Source organism: Pecten maximus, chromosome 4 (genome assembly GCF_902652985.1).
Source record: "Pecten maximus chromosome 4, xPecMax1.1, whole genome shotgun sequence".
Taxonomy (NCBI): Eukaryota; Metazoa; Mollusca; class Bivalvia; order Pectinida; family Pectinidae; genus Pecten; species Pecten maximus.
This window is the reverse complement of record NC_047018.1, coordinates 34,644,751-34,661,554: the sequence shown is the minus strand read 5'-3', so window position 1 is coordinate 34,661,554 and position 16,804 is coordinate 34,644,751. Positions and strand designations below refer to the sequence as shown.

General features: G+C 36.6%; 1 protein-coding gene across 1 annotated transcript in view; it reads right to left on the bottom strand.

Moving 5' to 3' along the window:
- The window catches only part of LOC117325926, a 30,648-nt gene that overhangs the window by 4,087 nt on the left and 9,757 nt on the right, over positions 1-16,804 (bottom strand). The window contains exons 11-29 of the mRNA XM_033882439.1: positions 16,398-16,622; positions 15,873-15,949; positions 14,744-14,949; positions 14,218-14,387; positions 12,151-12,314; positions 11,939-12,033; positions 9,982-10,167; positions 9,133-9,368; positions 7,931-8,199; positions 7,328-7,467; positions 5,897-6,061; positions 4,997-5,224; positions 4,364-4,529; positions 3,771-3,964; positions 3,003-3,156; positions 2,589-2,751; positions 1,918-2,374; positions 1,570-1,684; positions 728-959 (exon numbers count right to left, since the gene is read on the bottom strand). Coding sequence (XP_033738330.1) covers positions 728-959; positions 1,570-1,684; positions 1,918-2,374; positions 2,589-2,751; positions 3,003-3,156; positions 3,771-3,964; positions 4,364-4,529; positions 4,997-5,224; positions 5,897-6,061; positions 7,328-7,467; positions 7,931-8,199; positions 9,133-9,368; positions 9,982-10,167; positions 11,939-12,033; positions 12,151-12,314; positions 14,218-14,387; positions 14,744-14,949; positions 15,873-15,949; positions 16,398-16,622 — 3,642 coding nt within the window. The remainder of the gene's footprint in view (positions 1-727; positions 960-1,569; positions 1,685-1,917; positions 2,375-2,588; positions 2,752-3,002; positions 3,157-3,770; positions 3,965-4,363; positions 4,530-4,996; positions 5,225-5,896; positions 6,062-7,327; positions 7,468-7,930; positions 8,200-9,132; positions 9,369-9,981; positions 10,168-11,938; positions 12,034-12,150; positions 12,315-14,217; positions 14,388-14,743; positions 14,950-15,872; positions 15,950-16,397; positions 16,623-16,804) is intronic.

Here is a 16,804-nt window from a genome sequence, read left to right as displayed (position 1 = left end):
CCTGAACCAACCAAAGCAACCGTAAACATTCTATATAGCATTGCAACAAAGACAATAATTCAGATAATCTAGTTTCCTTGTCTCTTTCTCAAAACGCTTTACAACAATAGTAATGTATCTGAAGTTGTTGTTTTGGTAGGACAGTTTTGATGTCATGGGGGAATCTCACTCGCACCATCATTCTGGAAAAGTCGACATTATGTAAGCACTGAAGATAGTGTGATGGGCCATCATTGGCAGTGAGCTAAGCCGTTGCTGAATACTGACGATATTCGTGTTTTAAAGTTCAGTCATGATAGGAAACGTCACAATTCTGCTAGAAAGGCAGTGACAGACTGAAACGCCTGTTAACACACTTCCCTTATGAACAACTGATCTATACCTACCTAAATGATGAGGCCTAAAAACTCCTTATCTTGTGTAGAATAGACCACATGAAAAACTCGTCTTTAAGGGAGAAAGATGACAAAGAAACGTTATGAGAGACAGCCAAGGGCTTATCTATCTTTGTGCCGTACACACTGAGAAACAGTTACAAATGTGTGGCTGTCCGATACATCATTCTTCGTGGGAAATTTGAAGGTTTTGGAATTCCATTTACCTCTTTATTACAGACGTGTATCGATTCTACTTGTGGGGGACAAACCTCTGTGAATGAAGAGACTTCCAAACCAACTTTGATGGTTGTTGTTTTGGAAGGACTTTTAAAAGACTAAACCAAACCTACCTAGTGGAAGCCGTAGGGTCCAGCGCATCATTCATTTGCGAATCTCCTCCATAACCGACTATTCCCAGCTGTACATTATGTATATAACTTTTCACAATGTGAAGTAGAGATTCCACGTGAGCTTCCATGTCTGGTCGCGAGGATTCCAAGTTCTCATCCAAGACCAGCACAATATCAATAGGTCGTCGACTGCCTTCGTCGTTAGTTGATGCCTTATCTAGTCTACAATTCACTAGAAAATGAAATCATTTCGATAACGCATCTTCATGGACAGTAAATATGTGATTGGTACATGTACAATATACGTGGTATCCTGTGGCAAATTAACTGTTACTACGTGAGAGGTTTGAATAGATATATAGACGTTACACAACGAATGGTTCTTGTATATATTTCTTTCAGTTTTTTTGTTTTTTTTTTGTTTTTTTGGGGGGTTTTTTCAAATTCAAAAAAAAAAGGCTATCTTTAGAAAAATTAGTGACGAGAGTGAAATAAATACCTTGCACAACAAGTACAAGTTTGTGTGACTTGTTTCTACCCAAAATTAAAAGGGTTTTTGTTGCGTGTCATAATTTCTAAGACGGAGTGAGGCGGCTTCCACGTCTCAGCCAATCAAAATGCCATGAATCACGTGATTAAAGAAAAGTCTCAGTCAAAGTTCATTGTGTCAGTCAATCAGAACGTGTTTACATTTTGTTCCATGAATGGCAAAAAACTGAATGTTATTGATTATTTGATGTCTTGGGCGTTATAGTAACAATGTCATGTTTTATGAAGCAACATTTAGTGGTACTTAAGAATTAACCTTGCACATCACTATATCAATGGATATTTCTACATACCATGAATTATCAGATAGGATATTTTCCAATGGCAAATATATTCGTAAGAACGGATATGCTTGCAAGCATCTGCTGCAACTCGACCACAGTTGTTGGCTTCGGACAAACAGCTTTCCTGTTAAACAAAGAATCATTGCCATTAAAAATGAAAGCGATAGTACTAATTTCAGTGTTAATCTTTTTGATTTTCTGCAGTAATAATTTTAAGAAAAAAGTACTTTGATGCAGTAACACTTTTCATTTCGCCCTGCAATCGCTGTAAATTTCTGATTCGTTTGAAGTATGACGTATGAAGTAATAACATGAGGTTGATTATTTATAACTTACAATACTTAGTATTCAACTCACCAAAAACTGTTGCGCCGATATATAGGAGTCGCATCTATATGAATTAATGGCCTCTGTAAACTGTCGATTGCATTCATCCGCCATTTCCGTACTACACAGTGTCTGTACGTTGCTTGGGACTTGGGGAGCCGGTTGTAATGCTTCGCTTAGCTTTGCTTGGTAGTAGGACCCTGGTGCAAAGCATTTCGGTGGACCTCCTACAGCGTAGCTTTGGATAAATTCTCTGATAACAGGAGTGATGTATTTACTGGGAAGCTGGAAATCTGATCCCGGATCCCCGTCGTTGCTCCCTAACAGTCCCCATGAGTGACCAAATTGATTGTTTTCCAAGTAGATATGACACACACCTCGTCGTTCTGTGCACGAGATTCGAACGCCATACGTTGTGGTCAGAATCATATTCTCACGTTCCATATACACATGAATTCTACTCCCTTTTCGTCCAAGTGGCAAACGACTAAACAAATGTACAATGATTTTTATGAACCAATGATTTGAGAAGTGCTTCTGTTAGGTACTAGTTGTGTCATGAAATGTATGCTGAAGCGAGTATCTTCCATAACATAAATGCCAATGATACTAGTATTTGGTGTATGTAGGTCAATGCAGGAACAGTTTAAGCTGTTTCCTCTGTCTTTATGTTAAGTGTTATATATATCATGTTTACTTACACGGGGCGTGGACAGTTATCACGGAAGACGTTTCCACCAAATTCTAACGTGACTGACATCTCGCTGGTGACCACACTGATACCCTGACGTGATAATAACAATGCGAATGTTTCACGGCTATAGTCTCCGGCCAGCAAATGGATACAGTCAGCGGCTTGATCATCTACAGAATTAAGTTATTTTCACCGTTAATGACCATGCATGTCAGGAAGTTTAAATTATGACATCTTTACATCACAGTTACATGTATTATTTATGTTGTGATAAAGAAGGAATCTTTAACTACTGATACACATACTACTCGTAACGTTCTATTACTTGAGCATACAATTTGGAAATTGGATGACTAATTCCATAATTTGTTATTGTAACAAAAGGAATTAGATCTTTACTAGGCCACATAAAAATGTATACCTGGTATGTGGTATATCCGGCCATAGTATGTATACAAATACTGCCGGTTGACGACAATGCCGTGGGCAGTTCTGTCTCTGGTACTGGGTCCTCTCATCAGGCGGTTGCTCAGCGCCTCAAGGTAACGGATGCCATATGTCTGTCTTGGACTCAACTAAAACGAACCAAATTCACACTATGCAAAACATCAGATATATGCAACATCACACCTTTTAGTAAAAGTTCGGAAATTATGTATTTCTCTCGCTGTTACGTTTAACTTTCCATAGTTACAAAATACCATAATATACTCTCAATAAAGGACTTACTCTTTTGGAATGTGTTTGGCTATAGGAAGTCAACACCAAATGTTTTTTTTTTTTTTTCATAAAACTTACAGAAGTATATTTTGAAGTGATTATGTGGAAATGACAGGATCAACTTGGCTGTGGATTTAAGCACACGACTACAGAAATTGATTCTGACAAGCGGAAAGAAGGCGTAAGTCAAATTCAGTTTAGCTGATTGCAGTTAAATGATCAGTTGTGATAAAATGTATCATAAGTCCAGCTACAAATGAGATGCAAGGCACGTATGTCTCCCTTGGTGATATCTATATTCAGTAAAATGTCAATTTGTTTGCAAAATTGCGTCTTTGAAAATGGCTTGTCAGATATCGAGGGAATAACAAAGAATGTTTATCGTCATATCTACAATTACAAAAATATTGCTGAATTTTTGTATTATGTTTCTTTAGTTATACACAATAGAAATGTGTCCAATACTCACCAAAAATGAGCGCCATTGGCCAAGGAGAGGCAACGTAATTGAAATACGAGATTCACTTATTATTTTCTGTATCGAGGGGCGAATTAGACGGTCCATTAAGCGTTCTACAATCCACGGAGGACGGGTATTGACCCTACCTACAGCTACCAGGGCTTTTCCAATGTTTCGTGAGATTAAACCCAACGTTAGATCTCCTGAAACAATTCGTAACAAAACAAGTTACGTTTGAAATCAAATTTTAAAAAATCAATATAGTAAGTATAAACCGTACAGCTTCATTACTGATTGTAGATACGTTTTGTATTGTATGATATCTCAAGTGTCGGAATCAACGGAAAGTGTATTGCCTACAATGAACTGCAACAAGAAGGCAATAAAAGGAAATCAATGACCTGAAGGTTATTATATTATCTTCCAAACTATCACCGATCGAAAGTAACAATGATATAAAAAAAAAAAAAACTCAAATGGATTCGCCATGTTACTTTGTGTCAAAATAGTAAATTATTCTACATGGTCAAGCTAATAGGCACATTCATGATGTAATATACAAACGTTAACGGAGAGATACATGGTGCCATGAAACTCAGTACCTAAAGTAGTTTGATGTGGGGAGATTTTTCCATCACTCGTTTCATTTTCGGTTTTGACTGGCGTATGAGGAGAGCTGTCTTCCTTGGACAAAGATCCGGGATACCCGTTTGTTATATGGAATCTCAAGTATGGATATAAATACGTCTGCAGGAGTCCACCCACTGTCTGAAACAAAGTTGAGGAACTTTCATTACGATCCATTCATCTTAGTAAAATGACCTAAAGTTTGAAAGAGAATACAGCAGACAGCTAGGTTGGGTGATTTGGTTAGAGCTGCCATATTAGATAGCACCCTCCAACCAGAAAACAGTAAAGCTACTTTAGATGATATGAATATCCCTTTAAAAAGTATAGATATTACATATTACTTGCATCACTGAACACAATACAAAATATATATATATATATTCCAATATTTGCAATCGAATTGATATCTTTTTATATATTGCATACATTCCCCTTCAGCACCTGAACACAAGTTATAATTTTTCTTTGTTATGAAATTTGATAATCCAAAATTTCAGTGGCAGTTAGTCATAATTTTATAGATAATGTCGTTTATATGATTAAAGATAATTAGTTCGTATGCCGTAATGTCAAACACCAAACATGACAATATTGAAACTTCATACCATATCCGTAAATGGAATCACCATCAGCATTACTGGTTTTCTGGAGTTATGCAGGGCGACTTCTCCAGCATCCACGAGGGCCAATCGCAGCTGGCTGAACTGAACAACACCTTCGTTTTGGACAACTTGGACCAAATCAGGATTCCAGTTCAGTGTGTGCGTAATCGCGAGTGTGTGCGTCAGCTCCATCTTCCAGGTAAGCAAGTCCATAACTTCATCATCATCGGGCTTAAATATCAAATGAGGATGGTAAATCACCTTAAAATATTTTAATCTTTTGTTTCAAATTTCGTGATCCGCTACCAAAGTTGGTAAAATAAAGAAATACAAATGTACTCGATATTGCTAAAATATTCTGATAACTCATAAGTGTTAAGATCTGGATTTTTAGTTGAGGCATGGTTATGTCTTAGATTCATTGAAAAGGGGGGAAATTTGTAAATATGGAGGTGAGATTTATCCCTCCATATCTTTATTTAACAAGATGGAAAACTAAATGTAATACCTGCCGCTGCCCAATCAACCCCGATTCCTACACTGGAACCAGAATGAACGATGGCCTATATCATCCGTCATTTTACCCACGTGTTCGTGCATCATTTTATTTTGTGTATGACGTAATTTTATCATTGATGTATATAGTCCGGTCCATTATTTCATGTTTCCACTCATAACGACTCCCGTAGACATTCTTAAGAAACATATATATAAGCATGGGCTAGGCCTACAGGATCAGGCAGAAGCGGGAAGCTTATGGGTTATAATTTTTATTGATTGATTGGTCAAATTCATGGACAAATGAAACAGATTTTATTTCGTAGTTTCATCGAATCCAACTTAAGTAGAAATTGAAATATCTATAAATGTATACTGCCCAACTGGTGTCAAACAGAAAGCTACCTTTTGGAAAGTTACAGTGATAATGTTGATAGTTGTGTTGACCATATCAGCCTTTATTGCGATCGTTCCCTCAGACCTTTCAAGAGTCACTAACACTTGAGGTAAAACGTCTTTTGACATCTCGTAGTGGCCGGTGATATTTGTAGCCCCTGGTAGCCATGGAAGCTATAAAAAATAAAATCCATTTTATTTTTAAATTTGTATTTAGCTCTAAATTACAATGCAATCGCAATAATAAATGCGTATCTGTGACTTTGGGTTCCATTTGCTTTGCAATACTTACTTGTAAGATGGAGCTAAATTCATTTATTTGTTGCATTTTTATTTGCATTTAGACAAAGAGTAAAGTAAACTTTAAAGAATAACAAGAGGTCAATGGGACTTAAAGGTCACTTGAGTTTTGATATATCTTAGCATATTTGAACCCGGGGACCTTGAATTAAGGGTGAGGTCATTCATTTGAACAAACTTGGTAGCGCTTCATCCCAGCATACTACAGGCCCAATATCAGTACACTGGGGAATCCGGTTATTGAGAAGAAAAAGTCGTCTGAATGTAAAGTTTACGCAGGACGGACGACGGACATTAGACGACTACGGACGGAAAGTAAACAGAATAGGTCAAAAAATCAATTAACTTTATATTATGTATAAAATAACACTTTTTACACTAACTTAATAAAAATCCGTTAGAAACTACCGATCGACATAGACAAAATCGCATATGTCCTCAGGTTTTCTAGTTTTGGCAAATATAATCTGTATTGAGTATGATGTAAGAATATCTTATGGGCAAAGTTCACAATAACATATAACAGCCCATCAGCCCGATACTGAAATTAATCGATCTGTAAAATATATGTGTAATTGACCCCCTTCCTCGTGCACCATTGTGTTCCATTTGGCTGAATCACCTTTCTTGAAATATATTCAAAAAACAATTCAGTATATGTCAGATTGATAATGGCATAATTTTGATCAATGTACAGACAAATCAGCGGAGAGAGAACAATTTGGCCCTGGATAGCACATGGGATTTTGGTACCCTGTCCGATAACAAATACGTATATCACTTACTACCAAACGAAATACTATTCATACAAAGAGAGAAAAACTGAGTAAGAGGAAGATTTTTTTGACATAATAGAAACTATTTATAATCTCATAAAACTTACTTTTTTACAACAATTATTAAACAAGTCTCATTAACGTATATCAATTATGCTTGTTGCGCGCGGAGCATCTTACTGTGGGAAGAAAACCGGAGTACCCGGGGGAAACCAATTTACTCGGGAAGGTAAACCCATACCATTTCACGTCCGATCGGGGAATGAAACCCTGGTGGCCTAGATGAAAGGCAAGTGTGTTTCCACCGTGCCACTTGACCACCCTAATAATATAGCAATATGGTATGAACTGAAGGTACACTAACCCTCGAGTCAATGGTGCTGTTCACTTCTATTCTCAATATGTCGATCCAATGAATGTAATAATGTGCTATTGTGTCGACATCCAGCCAGGCAGTCGCCACTTCCGTTTCGTGAATCAAGTGATCGGTCCAACTGTAAAAATCTGAAACCAATCAAAATCATCAAAACTGTTTTCCTCAGAACGATGAATGGAAAAATCTTTATTAAGTGTTAAGAGTTTTAGTTTAAACAAATAGTATTTGTCGCGCATCCAACGACAATATGTAAAATACTATGGAACAACATCAAAAACACATTCCTGCCGAGTGACCCGACAGGAATCTAACTAAAGTCACCGATATGATAGTCTACGGCTCTACCTCATGAAACAAAACAAAAATAAAATTTCTCGAATCACAAACGAGACTGTCATTTCCAGCATCATATGATTTAGCGGGCGCAAATGTGAAAGAATATAGAACACATTCCTTCCTGATGACCAGGACAGGAATCGAGCCCGGATCTCTGTCCTAAAAGTCTCAGCTGAGTGACAGAGAAACCTGTTAACACCATGTAAAAGCCACTCCGACCAGTTTCTTTTTAATCCATTACATACAACAACTTACGTCTGATGTTGTAGTTGAACAAGGGCCATGGCGTCTGCAGCTGACTGTGGAAAAGAGCAGATATTCCTCTCCTTTGCAATTCATGGATATTTATGATATAAGATGCGTTGATCAATTGACTGCTGTATTCCAGGACCACGTGCACGACCTGATAATATTTAATGTGTAACCGGAAGTTGCCCCTATATGACTTCGATCTTACCACAGCCTCCTGCTGTCCCACCGCATCACGTGATTTAGTGACCGTCGCATCTAGAGTCAACCAGTAGCTAGATTAAAATATAAGTAAATTACTTTGTTACTAGTATCTGTATTTGGCATAAGTCATAAGTAAAGACATAACTAAAGTCACACTAGTTTATGTATCAGGCATAACGTATACAAATAAAGCTGTCACTAAAGTCACACATACAATTAGTTTGTTACTGGTATCTGTATCAGGCATAAGCAATACAAGTAAAGTCAACACTGAAAACAAAAATAGAATTAGTTTGTAAATAATAATAATAATAATATCTTTTATTTAACCAGGGTAACATATTTAGACAATGTCTAGTTTACAACATGGCCCTGCATCAAATATATTTACACAAGCATGGCATGTCTGTCTTGTATCAAAATGCTTTCTTCTTATTAATGTAGCCCATATCAATAGGTTTCTATGAACGCCATAATAATCGTTGCAATTTCCGTAAACCCAGAAAAGGTGTATTGATACTTCTCAATTCTGTATTAAAAGTATCCTGATACCTATAACAACCAACCCCCTTTGAGGAATCTTGGCATCATTGTACAAAAATACATTTATATTTTATTGATAGTGTTTACATGTTACAGGTAATATTAAAATTCATTAAACGAGTTCAATATCTTACTTGTCATGAACCTTTAATTCTAACTATTTACGCATTAATACGAATCTACGTTGTATTGACACGTGTGTAAGATATTCACATTTATGAGAAAATAGTTTCTGCCCCCTCAAGTTCGTCACCCTGTAAGACAGAATCATTTCGACTTGAATAGTTTCGTCATCATGACGTCATTTATTTCTGAGGTTATATTGATGTTACTACACAGGTATCTTATTATATTTCTGACATAGATGTTTTGTAAGAAAGAACAAGATAGGTGATATATACATAATATAAGTATGGGAGCTGCTACGTACGCTGGTTTTTTTATATAAATGTTTTACTTACTGGAAGTTCCTTCGTGTATTGACTGGCTGACGACCGTACACACCTGTTGTTTGGTACAGTATCTGCCCCCCACACACTTGTCTGATATAGTTGCAATCCCATCTCATCTCTATCCCCTCGGACACGGGTACGCCGACAAGTGTCAAAGTCAACACTGTCCTCCCGGGTGTCTCCATACAGGACTCTGTCCCATCACTCCCCGCAGTTACTTCCGTATTGGATCCTGCGGGGGATTCCTGGGGGAAGGCGAATGGAAAAGTGATAAAAGTCTTTCCACAATATAATCCATCCTCGAGCTATTGATAGTTGCATTTAAAGACATTACATGAAAAAACATAAACGACTTGAAATAGGAAAATTTTGTTAGTCCGCAAACTGTTATTGTCGACATTTTAATCTAATTAGAAAATATTGAGTTTAGCTAGTTATTATTATCATAAATAGTAGTATTAGTATGATATTTGGTTACAGTGGTTACAATGCGGATTTGACCTAGATTCACTTGTTCAAGCTTTAATCAAGTATGAAAAAAATAACTGCTCTTTCTGAGCTCCTATTTTCTTCTTCTTTTTCCAAATAAAATGTTGGAAATATCTTTTTATCATTATGATATTGCCGGAAAGTACGAACGTTATAATAAACTTATATTCAAAGTAATGTTATTAACATATATGAATCGTTCATTTAGAACGTGAAATACAATGTATTTACCTCTGCAGAAATGTGGCATTAAGAATAACTTTTTATCAGAAAATAATATAAAGTGATAATGAAACAGCCAGTAGTCCATTCCAATTCAGCTGATAATGTATCTGTTAATATGCTGTTAATTGTGTTTAATAGTCATACCTGCACAGTCTTTGAAACTTGTTCAATTGCAGTCAATATATTTAGATTTCGGCTGATGCCTTTGAGATGACCTCGAAGAGACAGGTTGTAGGGCACTATACTGTGTGAGAGCAACATGTAGTAGTCATAGTTATTGTAGGTGGCGTTGGTGCTGTTAACCACATGGGCATTCATTGTCACTGTTTGCTGTAAGAAAATTCAATCCATAACTATTAAACATGATCTATAAGTTGACTTTGATGAATATTCATTGAACTTGATAAATTATATAACAATTTATCTAATAACCTATCTAATGATAGTGTACTAGCGACGCGCATGTGGGTTAATGTTGCATTTATAATTAAAAAGAACAAAAAATCGTCATGTTTTAATATAAATTCAATATTTAATGATTTCCCGGTTAGTTCTGTTTGTTTTCTTGATCGGATTTTAATGTTAGGTATCCAACGTCTTTATCGGGATGTTTTCGTCGTTCCTCGTGGTCACATGACCGGCACGAAGGACTACATTAACACTTGGTCGGTAAATATGGCCAGAGCACCCGACCAACGTATTTTGTCGTACAAACAAATATGGTACACTTATTCATCGTGCTAAGAAACCGAGAAAAAGTGCTGTACATTCTTCTATTTATTCAAGTATGGTTATATAACGGCGTTATAAACTGGTGTCAATTGAAGAAGTGCCGATTAATTGACTACTTTTTAAGTAATTTTGACGATGTTTGTCATTTTCGTAAGAATGTACAGCACTTTTCGTTGTTCTCATACAATTACCTTCACGCTCTTACCTGTTTCATAAGTATTGATTTAGGGTAGTCGGGTGCTCTAGGACGATTCATAGAGCAAGTGTTAATGTTCATTCTCCAATATTGGAACTCTTCAGTGTTTTAAGTGTAACAGGAGAGGAGAAAATGTAGCGGCGAGACCGGGATTCGAACCCGGGACCTCCGAACACTAGCCGGATGCTCTACCAATTGAGCTACCTGGTCACCGATGATCGACCCAGTCCAGTCCCGCTACAAACCTCCCTCCTTTTTTATAAGTCTTCGCCCTCGAAGACACACGAGACCCTTATACCACCACCATGGGTATTTTAGTTGGGCGCCAATTTTGTAACAGGAGAGGAGAAAATGTAGCGGCAAGACCGGGGTTCGAACCCGGGACCTCCGAACACTAGCCGGATGCTCTACCAATTGAGCTACCTGGTCACCGATGATCGACCCAGTCCAGTCCCGCTACATAAGTATCGAAATCGGCATATAGAAACGAACAAACGTTAATAAACGAATGCAATGGATCGTAATTAATTCAATTAATTATTTACAGATGATTTCCAAAGACATAAGGTATAGTTAGAAGTTTTCGGCTGTACACATGCAAGTTTGTAAATTCGTCACTGTGATGAAACCACCGTCCTCGTCGTTGCCATGACAGCCGATCGAAGCTGCGATCACGAATGCACTGACAAAGTGAAAGTTGAAGTATTTTTCGCAACTGCGGTTTAAACTTAAAATTACAATCACACCTCATATTGATTGGGGTTGTCTAATCATACCTGATCAATTGAATTATCAGAAAACTAACAAAAACACTAAAAAACACAGAATGAATCCTTCGTGTCAGGCAGTGCAGACACAACGCGGGATCTGTAAACAATGTGACGTCATTGGAATGTACAAGTTGCAACAATGTACAACAATGTATATTTTACATGAATACACTAATGAGCAACAAAACGGGACGCAACATTAACCCACATGCGCGGCAAGAAGACTGGATCCGAAGTAATTTAGACTTGTCAAAAATGAAAACATACACTCACCCTTGTTTAAAATTTAGGGGTAAGGTATGTTTCAAAATTAGAATGCTCAATTATTATATCTCTATTTTCAATTTTCAAGAGACAGAGACCAAAATGATTTGACGTTAACCTTTCCTTATGATAGTAATACCTCCTGGCCGCTAATGCCTGTGTATGAGATGACAGTGTGGCGGTTGGCGTGGGTCACGTTTGCTTTCATCTTATTATCCAGACTGATTTTCAAACCTGTATATAAAACATGTACAATGATCAAATAAAATGTTTAACATGAATTTGCCTGTTTCCAAATTAATTGATTTAGCCACGGATATTTGTTGCAATTACATTTTAACTCTGCAATACCTGGTAGTTTGAGCAGCATATAGTCGTTGGCTCGCCATAGGCTGCTATCGTCGATGTAGCCAATGACGGCGTCATTCACTACCTGGACCATAGACACATCTCCATTCTGTGCGGCTAAGGTAGGATTCCAGTGAAAAAGGTACAACAGGGGACGAGCTTTGACGCTGTAACAACAATTATGTCATTGTAGCGAGATACGAGACGCAATAACTCAACGAATATGGCTGAGAAAAAGAATATAAATTTGGCTTTACTAATGAAACAATGTGTGTCCACTACAAGCCATGCAATCTAAATATTCATACGGGTGGTGCAATAACAAAGTAAAAACTAGGTCAGGTATCATCGATGTTCCTTAACTTTTTCTGTTTTGTGAAATAAGCTCACCAAGTGCATTCTTCATCAGACCAATACTTAACTGTATGTGTGCCTATCAACTAATCTACTTCCATCATTTCAGTATTAAGTTTTACGCTTGTAACCTTTTTATAATACGGGATATAGCCATACAAAACACCTCAGAATCCGTTACGATAAAAAAAACTAGTTGATAACAATACGCTTACAATCGGTGGCTGAAACTGTAACTTCAACCGATGTATCTCAGATGATTTCCAATAAATAACTAAGATTTAAGAAACTTTCATTACCAATCCAGGGTTTGTTACTGCAAAACCAAAATAAATTAAACTGAACCATATAGCTGTTCAGACCTTGTAAGTCTCGACATTATTGCTAGGGGCCAAAGTGTTGATGCAAAGGAGGCAACAGAGGCAACTCAAAATAAGTCAGGAGAAATATAAAAGTCTGAATGAGGATGTGCAATAGCTCCGTTATTCAATTGATTATATAATTTTCAATCTTGAAATTTAAGGGGACATAAGGTGCATGTGTGTTTTAAAAGTGGCACTGTGTCCAAATGAACTAAAAGAGCAGGTTAAGATAAACCTCTGGGATAAAAGTCCGGCGGCATTGACTATCATCTTCAAGATTGTCACAACAAAGACAAGAAATGTGCACCTTTTAAAATAAAACGAGAGTTAGATACAGTTGAGAGCCAAATGACCGAGACGACATTTTCACCATATTGGTATACTGTATATGTATGCGTTTATGTTACTACTGTGACGTAAAATCATAAATGACTTTTTACATTAGATTTTCACATTACAAGAGTTTATTGACTTTGACTAGGCGTTCCGTTATTGGAGTGTGATGTCACTTATTGCATACCTAATCAGGTAGGAGGCAGATGGGGAATGAATTTTAAGTCCTTATAAAGGTTATTCATAAAACTTTTCAAATGCACGCTTCATATTTATCAATAATATATACCCTAGGGATATATCTTTTATTAACTGAATATATTTCACCCCTATGGTTCTCTTTTTGAGATGTTACTGAAGCTCGATTTTTCCTATATTTACATGGTGAGTGTCAGTGATGAAGCAGAAGACGCCTACCCTTTTGGAGCACATGGTTTTATATGTATGTTTAGTATTTGGTGCCGTTTTGTCAAGTTTTGGTTGCAATTACTGTTTTGTTTTAATTTCAATATTCTTCGTTGTTTTTGTATTCATTATCGAGTAATCAGCGTGATTTGTAGAAAATTGCATCGGTTTCAACCATTACATTACAATTTCTCTTTTAATTCTATCTATTTGATTAAGTCTATACTACACTTAAACTCAGCACTGACCTCCTATTAGCGTTTAGTATCGTTGATATTGTTTCAACAATTGAATCATGCAAGACATCTGGTGTTTAGGCCATCCTACTAGTTAAATGATAGTAAGTTCACTAATTATACGTGGTGTTTAAAATTGGTGTCTAATGTAACAAGTATGTTGGCTTTTGCTAAAGCAATACATTCCCCTACCGTCCCCGCTAAAAATAATAAAAGCGTTACAAATGAAGATTTTAATCACCAATGGTATATGGAATTATTATCCTAATGTGACTGTAAACTGTCTCTATAAACTCACCAATGGCATGTTAAATTACAATCGTAGCCTGACCGAAGATAACTAATGGCGTGTCATGTTACAGTTATGATAGTTAACTTACCAATGATAAGTGATATTAAAAGCTGTATTGTAATGTCCGTTTGATCTGTTCCTGAAGCTGTTCACTGTGACTGCCAAGCTCGCCCCGGGAATAGCTAGTGTGACGTCCACGATTTTACGCGACGTTAAGGTAGACATCCTGTCCTGGGTCAGTGTTGTTTTGCGCCGTTCCTACAAATGTAGCGCTGGATAGGTCACTGATATTAACCCACCAAAGGTTGTTTTCTTTGAAGTCGTACGCAGATAGATGAATTACTCAATAAGTTCAATAAACTCCATATGACATAGCCACGTGTATAATATTTTGATTACCACGTAACTGAAACTTATGAGATCGAAACTCTCAAACAAATTTCTGTATGACGCATTGAATTAACGACTTGTGTGTTTTTCTCTTCAGAGATAATCGCGCGACGTCATATTTTTACTGTGACGTCATACATGATTTATGTATTACAAGGTAAAGGTCAGTTATATAAAACTATCACATATGTTTATAAGTAATTGATATAATTAGGTGGACCAACCTGTACCAGGAATCTGTTCACAGTTGTGTCATCAATACTCATGTGTACGTCAAACACCTTGTAATGTGTAGAAATAACGTCATAGGATCTGTTATTGTCTTCTTTAGCATAGAAATGAATCCGAGCTGAGGGAATCCTTAGTTCCAATAGACGTAAACGGTCTTTTTCTTTGAAATGTACGATCAATCCATCCATGTTCTCCTGTCCTTCAACAACAATAATAGTCACAAAACATTGGGGATCCTTCATGTTCTTTTTTATATTCTTTTCGCTATAATAACAAAAGGATATGGGACATGTTGTTTGTATGACATAGGTGCTACGAAGAAAAAAATATGTTATTAGACAAATACTTTCAAAGTACAAATTTAATGAAGTCATCAAATGTCATTGTTCTTTATAACACCTATTATTATTTAACATCTTATTATTAAATCATATTATTATAGAGCAAATGGAATAAATACCAAATGTATCTGTCGTTCTATGTAAACTTCCACTATTATCTCTACAATAATAGCACGACATTTAGTGATTAGTATGCGGAACTCATAAACTTGTGTCTTAGTGCAAATTAACAAGGGCTAGGGAAAGGATTGCATTCAAACATATATATCATCGCGTAAGAACGGAATATAATTTCATAAGAAAGAATACCATTACGTCAGAACGCAGTAGCACGCGAACACATTATCAATAGGCTGAGACCACGGTGCAGGTGTACTCAGGCGTATACTGGTAGCAGGATTTCACTCGAACGTAGTATGTTATCAGCCGCTTTAAGAATAATCAACAGCACGAACAAATTGAAAAAAAACCAACTCATATCGGCCTTATCACTTTAAAATTGTATCACATACTATGATTTGCCATCTTATAATATAATACTAACCGTCTAATTAAAACCGGTGTAACCTCTACACACTCGAAAGACCCTATGAACTTATAATTTAACAGACCTCGTTTTCAGCAATAGTCCTTAACTAAGAGAAATTTTCCAAATGGAAGCATTGCAGAATTTAAGGAAGTTTCCTTAACTAATGTTTTTTTTTTTCCGTAATGCTTTTCTTTGGAAAATTTTAAGTTAAGGAATATTCATACATCTGGCCTTAGAACATAAACCACCTACCTTCTCTTGTCAGGTTCATCCATATTTGATCATCGTTATCCCCCGAATCACGCACCAAAGACAGACGAAACGTATTCCTGTTCAAACATCAGATAACACATACTTCTATTTACAATTGGAAATATTACAATTAATCACCAAAAGGTTTAATCACTTACTAGACTAAATCTTCATTTAATAATCTAACAATAACAATTACCAACATCCATCAAAATAACGGTAATGTCTGAACAAGCATTTCCGAAAAGAAAAGATATTCCAATTATGTCTCTCACAATAAAAGGTGGTCACCGTTTACGTTAAAATACAGAAAACTATAAAATTTTACATGATATTAAACATTTTTGTTTCCAGATTATTATTGATACTTTCTTGGACAAGCCCGGTCCACAAATTTTATTTTGTAGTATATCGTTATAAATTGAAAGCGAATATATCAATAAAGAGTTCTTATCTATCCCATTTGCGTCAGTGGTGACCATATTTACGTGTTAAAATGATTATATATAACAATGAAAGTATTACGTTTCAACTTTACGTGTATCCAGGCTAAAATGAAATGGTCCTGACAAAGGGAAGTAAGCGTGTCTGGTAGATGAGATCGTGTTGGGAAACACACTCGTGAAGCACACTTGGTTGCCCGTGACAGCAGACAGTATTCCTCTGTCACAGTCCTGCACCGTGGTCTGGAATTCAGGGTCTGCCTCTACCTCTATCTCTCCGGATTGGTGCATCAAGTACAAATGGCCGCTATCACAGATACAAGCCAACAGTCACCAATGGATCATAATTTTTCAGACATGCATATGTCAAGCGTTCCTCAGATCAACTTTATAATGTAACTTTTGTAACTTTTTTTCAGAGTAAAGAAAGAGATGACAAGACACCATCCATCCGAATGCGTACCCCAATATTCGATATCTCTTTCTCAA